Source organism: Belonocnema kinseyi, chromosome 3 (assembly GCF_010883055.1).
Source record: "Belonocnema kinseyi isolate 2016_QV_RU_SX_M_011 chromosome 3, B_treatae_v1, whole genome shotgun sequence".
NCBI lineage: Eukaryota > Metazoa > Arthropoda > Insecta > Hymenoptera > Cynipidae > Belonocnema > Belonocnema kinseyi.
Genome location: NC_046659.1, coordinates 6,623,147 through 6,646,506, shown reverse-complemented (window position 1 = coordinate 6,646,506; position 23,360 = coordinate 6,623,147). Strand labels below are relative to the sequence as shown.

Below are 23,360 nucleotides of genomic sequence, written 5' to 3'. Positions count from 1 at the left end.
ATCTCCAACGAACATGCTTGCCGTCCCGGTAGTATTCTATTCATTTCGAGGGTACCATGGACAAATAACGAACTCAGATCCCGTGATATCGGGACACGAAAGGTTATGCACATGAACAAAAGCATGCATCTAAAGTCTTCTTTCGTGCGACTCCACATCTCACGCCGTCAGGGTGGTCGCGGAATATTGAATTTCGAATGTCTTCACAACAGGATCATTCTGGTTATAGCACATAGAGTCGCAAATGGAAGAGACCCTCTTCTTAAAATGGTCAGAAAGCACGAAGAAGTGGGCAAAGGAGTGTTTCATTTTGGCATGTAAAGGCGGTGTCATTTCCACCTTTACAAACCGTCGCCACATTTTGAGCCAAGACATTCCCGATGATAGCCGGATCGTCGTATTAATTCCGTTACAGGCTGCAACCACCTATCTCACGGTCGTGAGACATGGTTGTGGCTGAAATTTTACCGCGACTTCGCTGGGATCGGGTGCAGTTTTTCAGATTAGCACCCGCTCCCGGCGAAATCCTGCGGTTATCCTTAAGAAAAAATTTTAATTATACAGGGTGGACACGCTGGGGCTTATATACATGGCACATTAGATTACTACCCGAATTGCACAGCAGCAGAAAAAAAGCCATTGTACAGGGGCATTGACTTATTTCGCCCCTTTACAGTTGCATTCGGATCAGTCAGTCGGTCAAGTCCGTGCATCTTCGGATCATGTTTATCATAGTTTCCATAGATGCGTTCGAAACTTCAAATGAATACAAGTGTTAAAAATATAGGCTATGTTATGTAGTTATTATAAATAATAAAATTGTTTAATTAATAATAAAGTGAGACTTGTGGACTGAGAAGTAAACGTCACTTTTCTTCTGTGCCTATAATATTATGGAATGGCTGCTGAGTGACAAATACTATAAATTGGTAATAATATTGTGCGCTTTTAGTGGGCGAAGAATGAATTGTGTTTAACGCTTATTTGCGGCATAAAAAAGGTATGTTATGACTAGTCAGGATTTGTTTTGAATAAAGTGAATAAAATATTACATGCAAAAAATGTTAATTGACATTACCTACAATTACTTACAGCGATTTCCGTAAAAAGGTTAATCCGAACATAACCTCGAAATAATGACAAATCGGCCCGGCATGTTTATTATACTTTCGATTGATTAATCTTTAACAAAGAAATGTTTTGTGGTTTTGTATGTTTTGTAATGCTTTTTCGCATTTAGAGTTTTTCTCGATCTTTGTACAAACTATCGACTTCGCATTTTTCAAACCGAAATTCTAAAATAATTACTTAAAATTTTATGTTGATTACATTTCAGTATTTTCATGTTCAAACTTAATATCAAGAGAAAACATGGAAGTAACATCGAATTTAATGAAAAAAATTTGAACAGAAAAAAAATTAATATCAGGGTCACTTAAAAATTTCAATTAATACACTTTGATTTTAATATTATGATTATTATTATCTGTGGTTTTTGGTGCTGAATTAAAGCCATAAATCATATTTATGAAGAAAGAAATGCAAATATAAAACTGAAATTTTCGGAAATATTGAATAATATATTGAATCATCGAAGTAACATGCATTTGCATTTTTATTTTTATACCAAATTATCTGCGTGGGCACATTCTTATTGCGCGCGCGATGCTGGGCACCAAGCACAGTTTTTTAAATATCATAAATATTATAAGTGAAATCAACAACTGTGATTTAAGCTTATAATGTTAATAAGGAACGATTGTTTTTTGGATTTACTCAACAGAGACATTAAGCCGTAGCTTTCGATCCCGTTCGTTCAAACTTTAGTTCAAAGACAACTTTACTTTGATTAGCTATTGTAGAATGTTTCCAATTTGAATCAAACTCAAAAATATCATAAAAATCATTTGTAAATCTTGTACAAATCTACTAAAAATAACGAATTAAACTTATGGAACTCTCAAAACAAAAATTTCATAGTTTTGAAAATGATCTAACTTTTTGAATTTTTGTCTAATTAAAAAAAAAAATTTTGAAATATATTTTATATCTAATGTAAATTCAAATTAATATTATTTAATCTATTAATAAAATTTTTTCATATTTTAAAAATGTTGAAAATGTTGAAAAGCATATAGCTTTTTTACTTTTACTCAAAATTAAAAAACGTCATGAGGATAATTTGTAAGCCTTTTCTAACATACCAAAAACTTTTACGAAAATTGCTAAGACTCTGCCAAAAAAATTTGTTTCAAATTTTGAGAAAGCTCTAATTTTTTAAATTTGTATTGCATCGAAAAATTTCATTGAGATAGTTTTGAAATATATTTGATATCTAGTGAAAACTTTAAATGAAATTTATTTTCGGGAAAATATTTACCATGCAAATGTGCCAAACACCAACGAAAGTAGGCAATCTTCAGTGTGAGCTATTTAGAAATAGACTAAACATCAAGAGAATAAAAACTGAATAGAAATAATTTCAGTAAAGCTTTTGCTTTGATTTTATATAACAAAAAACTATTTTTCTTCCAAATTGACTTTAAAAACTTTTTTAACAATTAAAACGTAGAATTTTCTGAAGTCGGATCATTTTCATTTGTAGGCGGGTCAGCTTTTTCTGGGGAAGGGTACAAATGATCCGTCATCAAATAATTGTAGTTAGAAATTGTCACTGGAATATATTGTGATGCAACCAACCTCTATTTCCATGGTTTATGGCTTTGAAAGTAATGGTTTATGTAAAAACATTCCGAATACAAATAGCATATTTCAAAAAAATGAAACTTCTCAGCAACCTTTTTTTAGAAAAATCTTTATTCTATATAGAAAATCGACTCAAAATTAAAGTAACGCTGATTTTTCATGATTTAGATACAAAAAATGAACTATAAACAAATTTAATTTATTACGGTTGTATTTTTGCGAAACACAGCATTTGTGGTGGACCGTATCGATACGATATCTTGTGGGTGCCCTTGATAGCATACAAATGTTATCAGATACGTCGGATCTGGGCTATTCACCTGATTCTTAGTGTCCACAAAACAGCTGACGAGAGTGTCCGAGGTGTGACAGTGTCCAAAGCTACGGTGTCCGAGGTTCGACTGTATATAAAATCTATAGAAGCAATATTTTGAAAAATAAATCACGAAAACTGTAAAAATATATGAAAATGTCTAAAAAATGGGCTTGACCTCAGAAATTCAGATGCACAGAAAAGCCTGATAGCCTTTTTTTATACAAGCTTGAATATATGAAATATTAATTTGCATATAGTATTCACACATAAAGTTTCGAATATAGCTATTAAATCGATACCCACATTATACTAAAAGCACCTACTTAGCCTTCTAAATACTTACCGAGAAGCAAAATAAAGGCTTCACTAATATTATCCCCAGGAAATTGTTATGCAGTGTACCTTGTAAACTTATACAAGAGTGAGATCACTGAATTTTAAAAGTATTTGCAGTCTCCCAAGTCTTTGAAAATATCGCGCATCCGATTAAAAAAAACTCTTGGGATTTATCCACACACACACACACATATTTAAAATTTTAACCTTGATTGTTGTAAGAGTAATTTCACTTCGAAAAATTTTCCTTGTCTTTTGTAAAACTGCTTTACTCAAATATTTGATTGCAATATGTAAATTTTACGAAACCCTAAAAACAATTTACTATCCCATGATATTTTTTGAATATCGACAACAGCTAATGACTGATTTAGTTAATTGAACTCCTAGTTCACAGATCCACAGGGGTGTGTAGATTTATATGAAGAGGGATTTCCATAGCGTCTTGAGTTTTTTAAAGAGGCGGGTTGTCCACAGGGGTGTGGATATTCAAAGTAGAGGGGTATTTCCCACAGGTCCTTGGTTGTGTCCATGGGGTGGACTTTCTGCAGATTTCTAGATATTGGTAAAGGGGTTAATTTCGACAAGGATTTGATTTTGTCTAAGGGGCGGGTTTTATAAAGGAGGCAGGTTTGCAGAGAGGTCTGCGCTCTGGTGACTATTACGTGGGTATTGATGCTCCTGTTGGTAAAACTCGAAGTTCAGGGACCAAACAGTCCATGTCGGGGTTTGTTGAGTCACGGGGGTTGAATCGTAGGACCACATTTGGTCGTCAAATTGAGGCCAGTCTGTGGATTCAGACTGGTTTAAAAGTATTAAAATAAATGGAAGAGGAAATTCATTTACGAAAGGATGGGAACAATATTTTCAAAGTTAAATTGGAAGTTTGTTGCTAATACTCTTTAAAATGGAAGTTCGCGTCTTGTTCTAGACGAATGCGTGGGGTGAGTTTAGAGCTTGAGATATAGCTGGGGGAAGGGGATGGCGGAATCGCGTACCATGCGATTGAGTAAACGCTACTGTGGGCAGCGTGTGTGAAGGAATAGGTGGTCCAGATCTGAGGACAGTGACGAAATCGATGTGTCAGCAAGGAGGAATCACGGGAGATCCAGGGGTAGGGGGGTCTTTGTCAATGTCGCGAATGCGCTTTGAGTTGTCAAAGGGTATTTAATTTTTTCTGAGAGTCGCATCTTCTTCTAAGTTTATTGACAGCTAAGGCTAGAACGACGCCTAGGCGACGAAAGAAAGAATAATGGATGTTTGCTATATATTATGTATGGTTATAAATATTATTTACAATCATAAATATAATTCAGCGGACATTATGTGTAAGTAATGATTCAAACCAATTATTCAGGTCTTGTCAATCAAGTCGTCAATACCAAACTAGGGCATTAGACGCGTGGTTGATAAGACCGCATTAATTAGCCCGAATATGTACTCAAGTCTATGCAATGTTTAATTAAATTCAGTATCTAGCAGTGTCATCCGAAAACAGCCAAATATTTCTACGGTATTTAAGCTATTCCCAGACACACTGGAGGTTGCCAACTTCAGAATATCAGATCATCAGAGGGGGCAAGATATATCAGTGTGGCAGCAAACAATTTCCGAGCGCCGGTAAAGCTCCTCTAGCGTGATACAAAAAGCTCATTTGGTGCAATACATACGAAAAAATGTCTATTTCTGTACATATCCAAACGAAATAAATTCATAGAGACCTTCTTTCAATGTATTTTCTACTGGGTCCTTAGGAAGTGATACAAATCTTGAAAGCAAAGCTGATTGTGACAATTTTCCTAACAATTATAAATTTAACACATAAAGACTCAAAATGGAATACAAAAGAAGAACGAAGTAAAAAAAAACTTGTTAGAACTGGCCTTACTAATATAAATAAGCAAATAATACTTAAAATAAAAGTAAAAAAAATATTTCTCAATATTATATAATATTTCCTCAGTGATACGTTACAAGTGAAATATTTATTATTATTCGTTAATATACCATTAAGTAATAAAGGTCAGTGTTATATCTTACAAGCGCAGCAAGTAACCTTATCCCGACAGAGTAATAACACAGCAGTAACATTGGGAGGTGATGACCTATAGTTATGTATGACGCTTGCCGTTGTTACTAGAATATGACTATTCTTATGTGGCAAATGTTACCCAATATGCGTGTAACGTATGAATTCTTTGAGTCGAAAATAAATTGTCTCTAGGTGACTGATAGGGATGTCACACGTTACAGATTTTTTGAGTATCACTACCTGCATATTAGTACTTAGGCTACGTAGGCTGGGAGTTAAATATTATCTTATGTTTTAGCTTACCTGGGATTTAACAGCTAAACTTTTTTGCATTTCCTCAACTTGTTCTACAGTTTCCGCTATCTTACTCAATCCAACATTCAAATGTAATTGCTGCTCTTCTAAATCACTTCGCTTTTCTTGGTAAAGCTTAACAAAGTGATTAATGAAATCTAGATAATGTCGAGGGGTTATTGCCATTGTTCTACTTCCCCTTTTTGCTAATCGAGCGTTTGCTTTATGCAGTGTTTGGTGGACATAAACACAGGAATTTATGACAGCGTCTCTATGAGATGGTTGTGCAGAAATCAGGGAACAAACTGCAGGAAAGAAGTCTGGATATTTCCATAACGGTCTTTCCAAGTCAACACGACTTGTGAACTCTTTTCCAACTTGAAACAACGCATTGTCAGACCAATCTCCAAACCAATTTAACACACACCTATTAAAAAGTGCTGGTGAAGTTGCAGCCCTATCTTTAAGACCATCAGTGCTCGGGTTCATTGTAAATACAACATGCAAATTTTTCATGACCTGCCCAGTAAACCATTTATACAGTTCTTCATTGGAATCTAACATAAGACCTTCTCTTTGAGCTCCTTCTTTACACTGAGTCATGAGTGTAGTATATTCGTCTCCTTCGAATAAACCTGGAACTTCTCCATTAGCTAGTAAAGTATTCATGCGTTCGAGGAAGCCCGAATCAAGAACATTTGATTCGTCGAGGATAAAGGCTATTTTCTCATCTTTGCAGCCTGATCTTCTTAAAACTTGACGTAAATCTTCATCAAAGTCCTCACCAGTGTACTTATTGTGAACCTATTAAATAATAATGAAAGTATTGAACTTTGATTCGAAGGCATTAAAAAGAAAGTGTCGATAACAGTAGCCAAGAAAATGTGGCCTACGTAGCCATCAAATCTGATGTATTATTTCCGTGTTTTTTCCTACTAAATGCGACTTTGGCCTTTATTTTTTGTTTAGGTCATGAATTAAAAATATTTTGCTTTAACATTTTTTTCAAATCAGAAAACGTGCTACAATTTTTTAATAAATTTGCATAATACTTAGTATACACTAATTTTTCGAAGCATGCTTTTTTGACAACATAAACATTTCCAAGTTTATGAAAAGCAAAATAATTGAGTTAGTGTTTAGTGCTTATGAATCCGACAATGGACCGGCTGATATTGAACTCTTTACATTCCTCTTTTCATGCAAATCTGTAAATATTTTGCAGTTTTGGCTAACATATTGGATCCGACATTTTGAATTTTTGTTGCAACTAATATTAAATTGAAAATCCAAGACCCAAGAAACCCAATTTTATTAAGTATTATGCAGCTGTATTAAAAATGTCACATTTGCTACCATGTTGACTACGCTATTTCAAATTCTTAGTTTAGTTTAGGAAAAAAGCTTTTTAGAGAAAACGTACTTCCACAACTATTTTAAATATTACATCTATTTGTTTCCATCAAAGTGACGATGAAAAAATACTTTTAAGTGTCTTAGGAACGAAAGGCAAATAACGGCATTATATGCAGTTGTAGAAGGCAGATTTTTTTCTTTTTAATTTGAAATAAAATTTAGTGGTGGACCGTCGTCTTTGAACCTTATCATTGCAAAAGATGACAATTTCGGTAAGTGAAGAGTGGATCGTAAGAGTAGAACATAAGCTCCTTTTAGCAATGTGACTCAATAACAGGATTATTTAGTGCCCTAACCCAATAGAATTTTACGCAAAAATGTTCAGGTACATAGAACGGTAAGCACAAAAGGATCTAGGCTTCGTGATCTCAAGACCAAGTATGGGTGACTTTTATGGCTAAGCTGATGAGTGCTCCGTTTCGAAAATTAAATAGCTTAAGTCGGCAACCGTAGTTTGATATTTATTATGATTTTTTCATTGTGCACATTTTTCATGTGGATTCTAAGCTCTTGATATTGTGAAAGTTTTTCTTAGAAAAATGTACCTCCTGCAATACCATAACTACTGTAATTTCCCTTTCGCTCCTAAGAAAACCAAAAGTGTCTTTTTCTGGTCATCCTAGTGTCCATGTTGAATGACTTCGACATAAAAATCATTTAAGTAGGTTACTTGACAATTAAGAGTCATACGTACCTTTATTTGAAAAATAGATAGTCCGTTCATCCATGCGACAAATCTAGATAACGTAGTTTTACCAGCACCTGAAACTCCAATCAGTAGCAAGTGACCCTGAGGTTGGCGAAATATTCTGTCAATTCGTAGAACATGTTCTAAGACTTCATCGAAAAGAACTAAAGGGACATCTAACTCTTCTTCGTAGAAAACTTTGAGCCTGGCTCTTACGTAATCCCTTAATTCTTGTCTGTTTACTGGAACGTAATCTTTAGAAAGCCAATTACTATACAATATTGGCCTAGATAGTGCCTTCTCTTTGTCAACGCCAATGAAATGTTTCGTAGCTACCACGTCTATATTTGTATTAGTCCAAACGCGTTCAGTATCATCAACCAGTCTATCTTGGAATAAACGTAGGGCTTCGTGCGCCCAAAGTCGAACTAATCCTTCCACAGACAAGTTGTCTAAAGGTCTAATTGCTTCACAAATACCTCGAACCCACCGAGTCATTTCCCGAGGAGAATAGACGTAGTGAGGCTGCATGTCTTGCGTAAATCTTTCTTGAGAGGCCAAGTAAAACTCCACCATGGCATTTGTTAAAGATTCTGAATACCCCCTTAAGGAAGGAGTTAATCTTAGCATTGCCCGTGTAAATGTTCCATAAATCTGTTTAAGTGATGTTTCACCAGGATAATCAACGTATATCACTGGTACATGGCGCAAGAATCTATGACTTAAAGGTTTTCTACCAGGATCAGTAGGTGGATTACAAGCACCAACAAACTGAATTCTTTCCAAAGATACCCACGTTTGATCGTTGGTGCGGTAGAAACCTCTATGTTCTACTAATTGCCTTAAAAAAGATATAACTCTCTGCGTTCCGTAATTGTCCATGTCTGGTAAATTAATTTCATCACAAAATAGTACAAGCCATTTTCCAAGCTGTACTGGAGAAAGAACAACGCCATTTGGGGTTTTGCGGTATTCGCAATAGTGATCAAAAGTTTTTAATAAGAGTTCTGGAGTCGTAGCAGAAGAGAAATTCAGTCCAACAATTTCCATGTCTGGAAGGGCTCGCAAGGCCGAGAAAAGAGTCATAGTCTTACCTGATCCAGGAGGTCCACATAGAACTACCAAAAATTGATAGAATTAGTTAATTGTATATTCTTAATAGCGTTTAGGTAGAAAATCCACTGGAGTTATAAGTTTCATATAAAAATTGGCTGTTTCTACATCTTAAAAATGAGGCGTAGCCTCAATGCCAAAATAATATCTCAACTTTTAATAATTAAAACAGGAATGAGATGTTAGAAATTGCATACTTCAGAACATAGGATTTAGGTGTTGAAAGAATCCTTTATTCACATTCTTCGACGTTTCGAAAACTATACGTTTTCCTCATCAGAATAGAGTCGTGTATATAAAAGTTCCTTATATCATATCGAGTATTTATGTATATGTATCCTCAATTCTCCTTTTCTCAATTGTATATTATGTTTTTTTTTTAAATCAACAATAAAACTTATTTAATTTACTAACCTGAAATGAAGATAACTTGAAGAACAATTAAAGAATTGAGGATACATACACATAAATACACGATATGATATAAGGAACTTTTATATACACGACTCTATCCTGGTGAGGAAAACGTATAGTTTTCGTAACGTCGAAGAATTTGAATAAAGGATTCTTTAAACACCTAAATACTATGGTCTGAAGCATGTTATTTTTAAAATCTCATTCATTGTTTTAATTATTAATTATTACAACACTAAGACAAATAACATCGTTTTCCAAAATCTCAATTTTTATAAAAATGTCTGAACCCATCATAACTCAACAAGGACATTACTTTATCTGACGCTATGATATAGAGCAAAATGGTTGATTTTTGCAAACCATCTTTATAAACAAACGGGCAGTTGGAATTTTTATACGTATGGAATTCGCTGATTTGAACGAAATTAACTACAAAAAACTTGGCATTTATTTTATGTTAAGATACTTTATCAGAGAATGAAATTCACTTATTTTATGAACAGTTTTACCCAAAAAAATTAATTATTAGACATTTTCCAACAAAAGACTTATTTTTTTCCATAAGAATTGTTTTCAGCTACAAAAAATGTATTAAAAGTTTGGCAACTTAGAAACTCCATTTGTTAAGTTTAATTGCCTAAGAAAGGCAGAATTGAAATCTATCATTATCTGGCGCACGGTAGAGATAATAACAAGATATGAAATATCGATGTACCCGTCATAGCATATGGATATTCCGATAACGATATTGCATCACTATCGATAGAAATTACTTCCTGTTTGCCGTCTATTAATGGAAAAGGCTCTTATTTAAAGTGGGTTTGAGGTATACAAAATTTGGCAAGGCGAATGAGGAATTGTATTAAATTAATTATGATTTGAGTTTCAAAGAAAATAGCTTACCAAGTGGTTTGTGTTCAGCTAACCAAGTGTAGAGCAAACTTTCATGTCTCACAGTGTCTAAAGTAGGAACGACGATATCTGGACTTGCTACTTTATGTGTTTCTACTTCGATTTGTGGTACTTTATTACTCCACGGTAACCATTCGCCGTGGATATTAACTTCAAAATCTATTATGGGTACATTATTTTGGACAGGTAAAGGAACGGTAGTTATAGATCTAATAAAATCTCCTACATCAGATCTGACTTTTAATTTAGCATCACCAGCGAAGCTCCATAACAAAGCATAAACAAGGCATTTTGGCATATAGCGTTCTAATTGTTCACTTGGTAATGGAAAGTCAATATGTGTATGATTATACAGCAAAACATTGCGAACAGCTTGATTGAGCATTGAAAAGAGGGAACTCAGAGCGCGCAATCTTGTGAAATCCATTATATGTTCTTGACGCATAGCATACTCCAAGCATCTGACAACCAATCCATCAGGTGCAAAGTAACTTTGTAAAATACACGTTACTTCTCGTTGAACAGAAAGTGCTGGAGACAATGAGTCCTCCTTATCTGACGTTTTTTTCGTTATACTCTCTTCGTCCCCTTCTGCCAAGGGAATGTTTTTCAATCTTAAGATATAATTTTCAAATATCATTTCTGTTGATAAAACGTCTTCTGAGAACCAAACCATGCCACACCGAGAAACAGTTGCTAAAGTGGCATATTTTAAATCTTGTACTTCAAACATAACTCTTACATTTGGTGGTAGACTAAGCCGTTCACCGTTCGGTAAGGTAAGAAGTTTATTATCATCGAGTACGGAATTTAAATTCTCTACCCATTCTGGATCAACGTCGCCATCAAATATGATCCACTGTCTTTTATTTATTTCCCCTCTAACATTGTCTATGATTTTTCTGAGAATGTGTGTAAATAATCCGTCTGTCCATTCCCGAGTATTTGGATCCAATATACCATACAAAGTTTCTTTACTAATTGCTTTTGGATCAATTACATGAGCTACTCCTTCAATTCCCTCAAACCTTTCCAAGGCTTTTAACAATACTTTCCATGCCATGCTTTTTCCAGAACCACTTGGGCCGACCATCATTAATCCGTGATTGAGATTGCAGATTTGATAAAGTTGCAAAACCTACGAAAACATATTTATAAAAATGTGTGCAAAACGATCATATCCGATAACAATCGTGCAATTCATGATATAATGAGGGCTACCAACAAAAATTCTATAAGCATAAACTGAAGTTTTTTATATCTAATTTAATCTCACCTTTTGTATCCAAGTCTCACCGATCATCTCCTGAGCGTGCAAAATTTAAATAGGGTTACGTTTTGCAAACATATCCGTAAAAAGGGCTGGCGGACTTTTAGAATAATTGTCAATAGAGGAAAATTAATGCGGCATATCTAATGTATACTTAACAAAAAAATTTACTTTCCAAAAACAGGCTTTGGAATATTAGCCCCTTCTCGATGCCCAACCTCAATCGTGGTTCACAATAAAAATTAATTTTTAAAAACTTTTGGTTGATCCTTGAATTTATATACTACACAGACTCTCGAATTACATGCTACCCTATGGCTCTCCTACCTAGGGCTCTTAATATATTAAATGTAACTTGGTTTACATTATACAAACGCGCACCTTGTAACGCCTTTTCCTTTCTTTGAAGCTTGTCATTTAAATTATTGGCCAGAAAAAATAAATGAAAATAGTTTACTATTCTAAATTTTTGGCACTTCTCTTGAATTATAATTATAACTTATACTGCGCACGAAATTTCATGTTTGTATAACCCCTTCTAAAAGTGGAACTTCCCATACTTGTAGACTAAGCGGAAAATTTTGTGTATTATATTTATTTATTTTTAGTAAGGGGCAACATTTAGAAGCATTTAACTTTGGAGTAAATCAAAAACGATACAGAGTTATTCATGTAGAAAGATTATTAAAAAATCTTACATAAAGTGTTATTTCTTATTAGTTACTCATTACTTATCGACAGATAAAAAGCTAAAAAAAAACAATCGGAAGACAAAGTAAAATAAATGGAGAAGAATATATAAAAAAATCGCAAGGATATGCTCAGCACATATTAAAAAAGGGAACTTAAGTTTAAATCTCCAGAAAAATCTGGTACGTGTAACAAAGACTGTAGACGTTTTATGTATATGCTTAAAAAATATTCATGTACATGAATATTATCATTGCTTTTGGTAAGCAACGCAATGATTTAATTATTATTCGGAAAATTATGATTACAAAGTTTTATGAAAAATACTGGCCGAATCAAAAACTTCATAAAACTTTCGAAACATTTCCAAGTTTACGAGGTTTCAAATAATGATCATTATTTTCCTGCCATTGCTTTTCGTAAGCAAGGTCGTTATAATATTCATAAATGTATATTTACGAAGCATATCAATAAAACGCCTACAATCCTCATGTATACCTACTAGATATTAAGTCAAGTCCATTCATTCGACTTATTATTTTTTCGAATTGTTCATTAGCCTTGCAACTGCCTGGAAGTAATAAGTTGCTACTTAGGAACAACACTTTACACAACATTTTTCCAAAATCCTTCACATAAATTACTGCACGGTTTGTGATTTACATGAAATTTAAATGCACCTAAGTTCGAGGTTATATTTTGGTGGACTAGATCGTCTAATCCAGAAGGTTTTTTCTGGCCCTAAACCGGTGTAGGCTAGTCGGTCACAAAAAAAAATTCTAAGTATTAAACCCAAATATTTTTTTGCACATTTCTAAAAAAGCCAGGGAGTTTAAAAGTATCAAAAAAAAAATAAGATCAAATGAGTCGGGCTAAAATGGATCGAAATTATATGAAGTATCTCGTTTGAAGATAATAATATTGTAGTCATGTTTGTCATGCGTCACATCACAACGTTTAGTGAATCAGTATTTTGAAAAGATGCGCCTTTCCGCCATCTATATCTCACTATCATCTATTTTAATACTGTTTTGTACCTATAACGTGTCCCGAAATTATCATGACTATTTTTTAAGATGATAGAGAGTTTAAATTTGTTTGGGTAAATAAGGGAGGAAACTTATCATCTTCAAACGAGACAACTATATTCCATGTCTCGTTCTCGATGATAATATTGTAGTTTTTTAGAGGCTGAGTGATAATTCTCGATACTTTTCGATAATTCTCGATAATTCTCGAACCATATTCTCACTGTTTAAGTGTTGATATAATAGAGTTCACCATCATGTCCGTAATGTATTCTGATAATCCACGCTTTGAATAAGTCGCCCTGACAATTTTCCTGCCGTAAATATACAACAATAATACAATTTCTTTGCCATTCATTAATTTTCGTCAAGTACGTAGAATGAGTGCGAAGTGAGAAAACGCATAAAAGGTTTCGTTATCGCAAGACACAGTGAAAGCATCGACAGTACTTGCTTGCGGATCTGGAAATCTGGAGTAAAACTTTGTACACGTATTATTTAATCTAGATACAAATAAGTTCCCATTTGGAATTCCTGTGAAGATTACGAGATACTCTTTTCAGTAGAAGGGATGTAGGACGTTTTTATCCAAAATTTGCTCCCTTCGGACCATTTCTAGATACTTCTGGACAGTTTACTAAGGTGCGGGTATCTAACTCATCCAGCTCTGTTGATATATGAGATAATTGCATAATTATTATCTAACCGAAGTATGACTTCAGAATGTTACAGCTTTGACGCGAAAAATTTTAACGCAAGAAAAGCAGCTATCAGCTCAGGGTGATTTTTTTCTTTCCAGTTCGCTCCAAAATTCAAAATCTGTAGCCCTATTGCAATAGCAACCTCAACCCGACAATTAGGCGTCGAAACAAATTTTAAGGGAAAAGATTTGTGCCGTTCTAGCCGTTTACAGTGAATGAACCCGTGGACAGGCTGCTGTTAATACACATAAAAAATACGCAAATTTCCTAATTTTATATGTTTTCCCCGTTTTAAATTAGTTCGAAAGATCTGTTATTTTATTCTTCTCCTTATCCGCCAAATCCAAGAAAAAATAATAGAATCAATAATGAAACCTAGACATTTACCTTTTTGTTGGGCAATTAATTAATTTTTTTTCGTAATCTATTATAAAACCTAAATGTTCAAGGAACTTGATCGCTCTTTTGATATTTTTCTCCCACTGGTTTTTGGATTTATGAATGAAAAAAAATCATCTGAATATAACACTAGAAATATTCCTTGAAGTCTGACTTCAGGTACCATACGTTTCATTATTTTTGTGAGCACGTATGGACAAGTACATAATCGAAAGGGTCAACACAAAAATTGAAAACATTTATCTTCAAATTTAAACCGAAGATATTTTTGGTGACCATAGTAGATAGGGACTAGAAATTACGTATCCTTGAGGTTTAAAGAACCCATGAAATCTCCTGAGGATACTAAATTTAGGGCGGATCTAGTATCTTCTAATTTAAAATGTAATGGATCAATGAATTTATTCAACTTCTAAGGTAGTTGTCGTGCCAAAAGTCAGATATCTGAAAAAATAGTTTTTCTATGATTTTAAGAATCAAAATATTATAACTGATGTCACTTCAAATGAAAAACAATATTTTTTATGAAAAATATTAAAATTCACAAAAACAACAAAATATTAATTTTAACCATTTGTTTTGCAATTTAATTTTTTCTGACCGTCGCTTTTTACCAATTTAAAAAAAATTGCTTTAAATTAATGTTTTTTGTGTGTGAATTTTAACATTTTTTATTTAAAACAATGTTTTTTATTTGGAATTTCATCAGTTATAATATTTTGATTCTTCAAATCATAGAAAAACTATTTTTTTAGACATATGACCCTGGCAGGAAAACTATCTTAGATTAAAAATGAAACGACTCTCTCATCGTCTGAACCATCTTGATAGGATTTTGGAACTGAAAGAGGGTGTCGTATGGCTTTGGTTGGAACTTGATTTGTCGATCTGCGCATAGGATAATGGCCCATCTGAGGATAACCCGCAGGTGGGAATTTGTAGTTTCTCTGTGTTCTTGTTTTTTGCGCTGGTACCTTCTCCTTAATATCTGCACAGGCCTTTTTAATCTCCTGGATATCCTTGACTTTTTTCTTGAGGTCAATTCCGTAAAGCCATTTGTCCTAAAGAATTAAGCCCACCACCGTTTTCACATTTATGTTTATGTGGTGTGCGATAAAAATTTTCATGCCACTGACTGTTGATGTAAAAATATCAACCAGGATTTCACCCGCATGGCTTATATAATCTGTGAATAAATCCTCATCCAAACCATCCTCTGGGGGATCTATCAATTTATAAACAGCGGCATCCAGCACCGATATAGCTGTGCCGACAGAATTCTAAGTTTCTACAAAATATTGGTCCCTTTTCTTTGCAGTACCTGTAAGTAGTAAGGCTATTTCTAAATTTAATTTCGGCACTTCCGTAAAACACTCCCCTTTTCTATTACATGTCTCCAAAAATTATTTTTTATTTTTTTTCTGGGAGACCTTTTTTCCACTCCAGCCATATGTTTTTTAACTCTCGGTGATATTTGGCGTCTTTAAATTTACAATCATTGGAGTCTGCCCCCAGGACCTTTAGTGCATCATCTTTGGATGTGATTCCAGAAACCTTTGGCGCCAATTTTTCCACTTCTTCCTCATTATCAGAATCAAACACTTCTAGAACTAGAGTACTTTATGTTGGTCTCTCATTATCCAGATTAAATAAATATTGGAATAATTAAGGAGTAGCACTTATTGTGCACTTGTGATAAAAGCGTTCTGGTTGAACAGTCACAAGGTACTCTGTAAGAGGTCGTATGGACTATGTCACGCCGTATGAGCACTGGCTCTCAGCTCTCGTATGATATCGATCTGTTAATTTGTTATACTCATCTTCCCATTTTAATCTGTGCTCTCGCGAACGGGATCTGGATCTTTTACTTTTCTTATTGTGATCCGAAATTTTAGTTTTGAGAAGTAAATAGAAATTTTTTCACTATTTTAATTGTGACACCTAAAAAGAACACATAATAATGTTGGAACAACGAAACTATATGACAATCATGACTACAATATTATCATCGAGAAAGAGACATGCAATATAATGAACAATGAACATTAAAAAAACTAATGTTTTTTTATCATCCAGACAGTCTTTTCGGGCTCTAATCGGGTGCTAGCCAGGCGGTCAAGACCAAACATTTGACTAAGTTTTAAATAAAAATAGCTGTTTGCATATTTCCAAAAATATGCAGGGTGTTTAAAATTATAAAATATGAAAAATGTACATTAATAACAAAGATTTTTGTATCTTATCATTAAGGCAGTTTTTGAAATAATTGTCAACGTCAATCATCTAAAATATTTTTTCACAAGACCGACTGAATAGCGCTAGATAAACTCGTTCAGGCTAACGTTGACCATACAAAAACAGTTCACTTCTACTCAGCGCCATTAGAGAACATCTTGATGATTAAGATATTTTTTGATTTTTTTCCTAGATTCACTCCTTATGTTAAACTAGCCACAAAAAAAATCGAAAATTTGGTTAAATGTGTAAATGTTTACCAACATTTTAAGAAACTGGTGATTTATTTATTTTTACCTATTATCTATTTATGATTTATCGATTAAGACATTGAAATAACATAAAAAAATATTAATTATTTCCACAGTTATTCTAATATTACGAGAACTTTGTTTTTTTTTTGGTAATATGTTGTATAAAATTGACATTTTGCCTTAAACTTGGGTTTACTAGACGCAGAATCTTATTGTATTTCGTGTTATTATTCGAATTTTTTTAAAGGTAATATTATAATACTATAAATATATTATGTAATGTTCTCGTTAATTCTTTTAAATTCTCCATAAATTCTCGCATTCGCAGTAAGTTTTGGTAACTTTGTTTTTTACCTTCTCCACATTTCTGTTATCAAGAATATTCAAAACTCTATCCGCAGCGAGCATCCCCAAACGTTAGGTCTATATGAAGTTAATAGTGAGGCATACAATACTTTGCTGAAAAAAGGTGTCCTGTTTTTAGAAACAGAAGGATTCATCATTGCCATTCAGGACAGAGTGGTCAGCACCAGAAATTATTGCAAAAATGTGTTATATCAAGACTTTCTTGACCGGTGCTGATTATGTGGAGAGAACAACGAAGTCATCGGGAACATTATTAATGGTTGTCTCGTAATGGCTTAAGAACCTAAGACTCTTATCAGAATGGATGCCTTTCTATAGATATATTCCAATGTACGTTTTAGAAAAAAAGTCTATATCATCGACGTTGGTAGTCCACTTAAATGAAATTTTCATAAAATATCAATGTAAATGATTTCAGACATCGATTAAATTAATTTATAGCATCCTCATTTCACTAGGCACTTGACTTATTGTCAGTCCATGATTGATGATGAAAAACGGATTTTACCCTAGAACAAGTTGAAAAAAAATATTTAAAAATGAATAAATCATTAATGATAATGTGATTGGGCGCTCTAGCGTTGGCGTCGTGTAGGACTTGTGCTTTCCTCTCATGATCTTATCGGCTATTATGACTGTAGAACTACTACTAAAAGGGTTTTCCATGTCAGACAAAAAGAGAATGAAGAGAAAAGGGACTAGGAGGAACACCAAAAGCCATATGTGACGTGCACCGAAGAAAGGGGGCTTACTCTGAAAAGTGAGGTTTTCCGGGCGAGCAGTTGAAGTAGACCCGATAGACCCGACTTTTAGGAGAGAGGGAAGAATCACGAAATCTTCCCTCTCCGCTTATCACTACATTCCCACGGAAAGAGATAGGTCGTAGGCGCGGCTCACGGACGGGGTATAGATGAGACGCGTAGATGGTATGGTAAGTGGTGGGAGGTGTTTCACGGAATCTCGAGCTCTCGAGCCAATCCCGATTTCTCGGGTACATGACAACTCAATTATTATCAATAATAACGCTCGGATTTCTTTTCTCGATTGTTTCCTTGAAAAGAGCAGTTCAAAAACTATCGAAATGTGCTTGCGGCTTCCTGAGGATCGTCGGGGCACCCCTGTAGCCACCACTTGAGGACACAGCATGTAGGATGGTGGTAATGGTGACCTGCGAGATGGTTAGGCAGATCTCACTAATCAAACAGGTGGTTAGCAACAAGATCTGCGACAAACGATAAACAGTGAAAAATAGATTGTGCCTGCTAAGATTTATTTGGCTAGCGTTAGCAATTTGCAGCCAACCACTTAAATAGAAATACCATGAGCCAAGAAATACCATGAAATGATATGATGAAATGATACCATGAAAAAAGAAAGGATTCGTGTCTATTATGAATGTGCGAATTTTTAAACCAAAAGTGAAAAAGGATACAACTTCAGGACCTTCAAAACTTCAGCAATGGAGATTAAACGACATGTTGATTTTTTGTGGAACAAAGTCGATAATAAACATCAAATATCGAAAGCTGCACCGCAAGATTAAGGAGTGGCAACTATTCTTGCGCAACCTAATGATGATTGAGCATCACCACATCCTCCAGAGCTAGATCACCTAATACAACCAGAGTCAGAAGCAGAGGTTCAGCAACCAAAAAGGCTTTTTAAATATGCATACTATATGATCAGAGGTGTTAGATGGGAGGCATCGTGGCTCAGACAGTATCGTACTTTTCTCATGTTCCAACACTGCAGCGTTGACAGACACGTTGGCGCAAGGCCGATTCCCAAAGCAGGAAGCGAGGCTGGATGTGTTTTAAGAAAGCTCGCTTCAGTCCCTTGGCATACTACCTCACAGACACCCTTAGTTTATAATTAATCCTACAGTACAGTCGCTAATCATCCTGCAAGTTGATGCGACTATAAACATTCAATTAATAACAAAGAGGTGTTAGGTGTCTTTATTTTTTGGCAGAGAAAAGTGGACAAACTGTAAGGAGAGAGCATCATTAAATCTTCTGACTTAAGTACCCAGAACTAGCCACAAGAATAAATGAGCAGAATTTAACAAATCAAAAAGCTCAATATCTGCCAACAGATTGCTTTTCGGCTGTAGAAATAGCTGCCATATCAATGGAAGTTAAGGCAGCTTCCTATTGATAAACTTTAGAACCAAGTTAAAGGCATTCTCCGCCCATGATGAACATCACAAGGAATCTGCCTGCACTAATAGAACACCTGAACAGAGGTTTTACCCATGCATTTAAATGCAACGCTTAGTGCGTTATAGATACAAATTCTCGCGTATTGTGCAGCTATAGCAGCCGATAGAACACTGGACTGCAGAATTAGGCCTGAAAATACCGTCTTTGCCCTAGGAAGTAATCGAGATCCATGATGGAAGATCAGGTTATATATGGATGTTAGACAAGTAATGTGCAAATTGGATCGATTTACTTGATATAAAAATGAGATGGAACCAAAAAGCTGAAACACCATGTGATTAAAATCATCTATGGCCAGAAAAAAGTGCTTGGTCGGATTTAGTACCAGAGCATGCGCCCTAGACCACAGATTCACTTTGTATCGTAAATTTTCACGAAAAATGTACTTCTTAATTTATCTCACTTGAATTTCCGCAGAACTCGGATCCAAACGGATTGCGTCCTCTGCTGAGTCGTAAACTCCCCTACTGAGAAGAGAGAAACGAGAAGAAAAAATAAAGGAGCCGAACGAAGCGAAGCGGAAAATCGAAGAAGGGACAGAAGAGTTAGATCCAATCGAAGAAAATAAGGAAGATATTTTTACAGACTGGGAAAGAGACGTGTCGTGGAAAAATTAACAATAAATTTTGTTACTTAATACATATTAAGAAAAGTCGCAACATTTTTCATCTGGTAATCCAAGACGCCTGCGAAAAAAATAGATGTCGACTTGTATCCTCATCAACCACTTTCAGTTTTAATCGAGTAGCCATTAACACTTCTGTATACACTTATACGAGTAGTTCCCCTGAATAAATTTGATTTAAAGAGTCCGCAAAGGTGTTCTGATTATGAATGTCAAGGGCACTTTTTCTATATCTGGGACAGGAATTGTTTGAGATATTAAAAAAAAAATTATGTTAGTACTGAAGACAAATTTTTCTAAAATTGTGTTGGAAAAGTTAATAAAATGAATATTTTTAAAGTCAGAGCATTATACACTACTGAATTTTTACAAAAAAGGCATGTTTGCTGCTTGCTCCAAGAAAATAAAAGAAATTTTCGAAAGGAGCTTGAATTTTTGTTAATACACAAGTGTTAAAAAGTGTGCCATTTTAACTACTATTTTATGCTCGTTGAAAAATTACTAAGTCGTTATTATTACTTCACAAAACAATACAAAATTGTTTAAACAATGTATTTGCACCTCAAATTATAAATAAAAAATAGTACCCCATTTATTTGAAACTGTTTACATTACAAGTATCTAGCATTACTCTAGAATGAAATAGCTATAAACAATAAATATTTATTTAAACGATTACTTTACATACATTACTGTATTTCTTACAAAAACTAAATAGTTGGAAATAAGTTGGAAGATTGGCGAAAAACTTCGATTTTGTAAGTATATTCAATGAGATAATTGTTGATTTTGTATATTATAGCTCAGGGGTCTTTAGCGAGGGGAAATTTTGTCCCAAATACAAGTTGCAAAATGCCAAAAAACCATAATTTTTCATATTTGAGCTACCTGTTCTGAAGCTTTCATTGATTTTACCTCAAAAAGGTGAAAAGCTGATAGATTTACAATCGATTAACAAATCCTAATAGCTTAGATGCAGTTCGTGCAATCTGTTCAATTGTTATAAACACATTTATAAACAAAATCGATTATTGCTGTACATTGAATCCTGGAAGTTCTTTTTATCACGTTTTTCCCGCGGAATCGAGTTAAATTAATGTTTCGTTGAAATCAAACACTAAAGTATCATTTTTACATTCTCATCTAATGAGAAGGTATTGGTTTTATGTAAAATTTCAATTTGTCGGTTTTAGTAAAATCCTCACGTTTTGAGACGCACTGAGTCAGAAAAAACGATTTTTACGAAGTTGTTTGTCTGTCTGTCTGGAGTCTGTATTCTGTAGGCACGATAACTTTCAAAAATTGGTCAGATTGGATTATGCTTTGGCACACTTTTTTAAGGCCTAAAAGGAAAGAACAAGTTCGTGAACCAGCTATTTTGGATCAAAATTCAAAAAGTGAGCACGTTTTCCAAATTTTTAAAACCACATTTTTCCAATATTTCAAAATTCTATGAACGGTTATTCATAGTACTCAGAATCCCAAACAATTTATCCTAATGACTTTTTTCTATAAAAAGAAAATCATTAGAGTTAGCGCATTTTCAAAATCCAAAAAAAAACTAAAATGAACATTTTAAGCCAAACAACGCATGATATGAAAAAAAGTCAAGAGAAGAAAAACTTTGATTTTTGAAAGCCCTACAAGATTCTTATAACAACTTTTCTCATTTGGATGAAAAGTTGAAAATTCAAAATTTCATCATACCAAAAATCTGTAAAACCACATTTTTCAAGATTTTAAAATTCTATATGCCGTTATTCATAGTACTGAGAAACTCAAACAATTTATTCTTCTGACTTTTTTCTATTAAAAGAAAATTACCAGAATTAGAGAAGTTTTAAAATCCAAAAAAAAACAAACCAAAATGAACATTTTAAGCCAAACAACGCATGATATGAACTAAAGTCAATAGAAAAAAACCGTTAATTTTTGAAAGCCCTACAAAATTATCATAACAAATTTTTTGATTTGGTCGAAAATTTAGAATTTTATCGTACGAAAAATAATAAAAAATTTAAAAAGTCCGTTTTTTGGTCAAATTATGCAAGATACGAAAAAATTGAATAAACTAAAATTAAGCGCCCTAAAAAGATCTAAAAATTTTTTAACAATAACTTTTCGATAGGACGCGTAGTTTTTGTTTTTAGTCGTAAAAAAGAATATTAAAAATAAATTAAATTTTTGGACTAAAGATATAAGCTAAAAAAAAACTTCTTTGTCCAAAAAAAGGCTACAAATTTTTATTATTACTGTTTTATAGGATGCGCAGTTTTTCTTTAATCATAAGACATAACCTTTAAAATAAAAAAATAAAATTATTTTAATACACTTTTTGAAATAAATATTTTTCGTAAAACGACACAAGGTATGCACTGAAATTAAAAGACAAAAGTTGTTCAACCAAGAAGATCTATAAATTTGTTATTTCGCAATATTTTAATAAGTAATCCCAGGCAGAGTTACATAAAAAATGTATGATAATTGATATAAAAGTGTTGTGTATAATGTAGAAAAGTTTATATGTTGAACAAAATCGAGTGCAGCACGAGATACGTGATGAGAATGTGTTCGCTAAAACCAAAAGAGCTTTAACAAAAGAGAGTTAAAAATCACAAAACTACAATTGTCGGTCCGTTCACCTTTGATTTTAAAAGTTCTGTGCCTGAATGCGGAAGAAATGCAAAGACCAAGTGCGGAGTGCGATTGCCATCAGTCGCATGCGCTAGGTGCGTTCAAACTTTGTTTTAATGAAAGAGAATTCACAATTACACAATTACAGTGGTGGATGTTTTAAGTCTTAATTTTAAAATGTTCGCGCAACAATGTGCGAAAATATAAAGTCCGAGCGCGTAGCTCGAGGTAAATACATAATCGGGCGCGAAGAGCGAGAACCAACAGTTGCGCGCCCTAGGCGCGCTCAAACTTGCGAGCGAAACGATCCGCGCGCGCAGCGCGCCATAAGAATGTGGCCGCACAGCGGGCACATTTTTTACTGTTATAAACAAATTTCATAAACAAATTTAATAAATAAGCGCCCCAGTATACATAAAATGCATTTTTTCTGCGCAATCATTAGGTTTGCCTTCAAAATCGAAAATTCCATGACAGAAATAGACAATCAAAATATTTACCAATGTTATAAACAATACTGATTAACAGTTGCATTAAGCGGTCACTCTTTCATAGAAAAATACCATTTATTTGCATAATTGTTCATTTTATCCCTAAATTAATATTCCGAATAACTTTCCAATGCCTGAAGATGGAATTATGGGACTTTGCTTTTTCCAAAAATACAATTACAATCTCTCGAATGATAAATTACAACTTGACGGCA

At 33.9% G+C, this 23,360-nt stretch overlaps 1 protein-coding gene across 2 annotated transcripts in view; it reads right to left on the bottom strand.

Annotated features, from left to right (window-relative positions):
- Positions 1-23,360, bottom strand: part of LOC117168858 (dynein heavy chain, cytoplasmic) — a 318,168-nt gene that overhangs the window by 94,381 nt on the left and 200,427 nt on the right. Inside the window, exons 11-14 of one of the 2 annotated variants that reach the window (XM_033354725.1) lie at positions 11,507-11,536; positions 10,222-11,368; positions 7,795-8,906; positions 5,694-6,488 (exon numbers count right to left, since the gene is read on the bottom strand). In XM_033354725.1, the coding sequence (XP_033210616.1) occupies positions 5,694-6,488; positions 7,795-8,906; positions 10,222-11,368; positions 11,507-11,536 (3,084 nt within the window). The remainder of the gene's footprint in view (positions 1-5,693; positions 6,489-7,794; positions 8,907-10,221; positions 11,369-11,506; positions 11,537-23,360) is intronic. The other variant, XM_033354727.1, reaches the window with a different exon arrangement.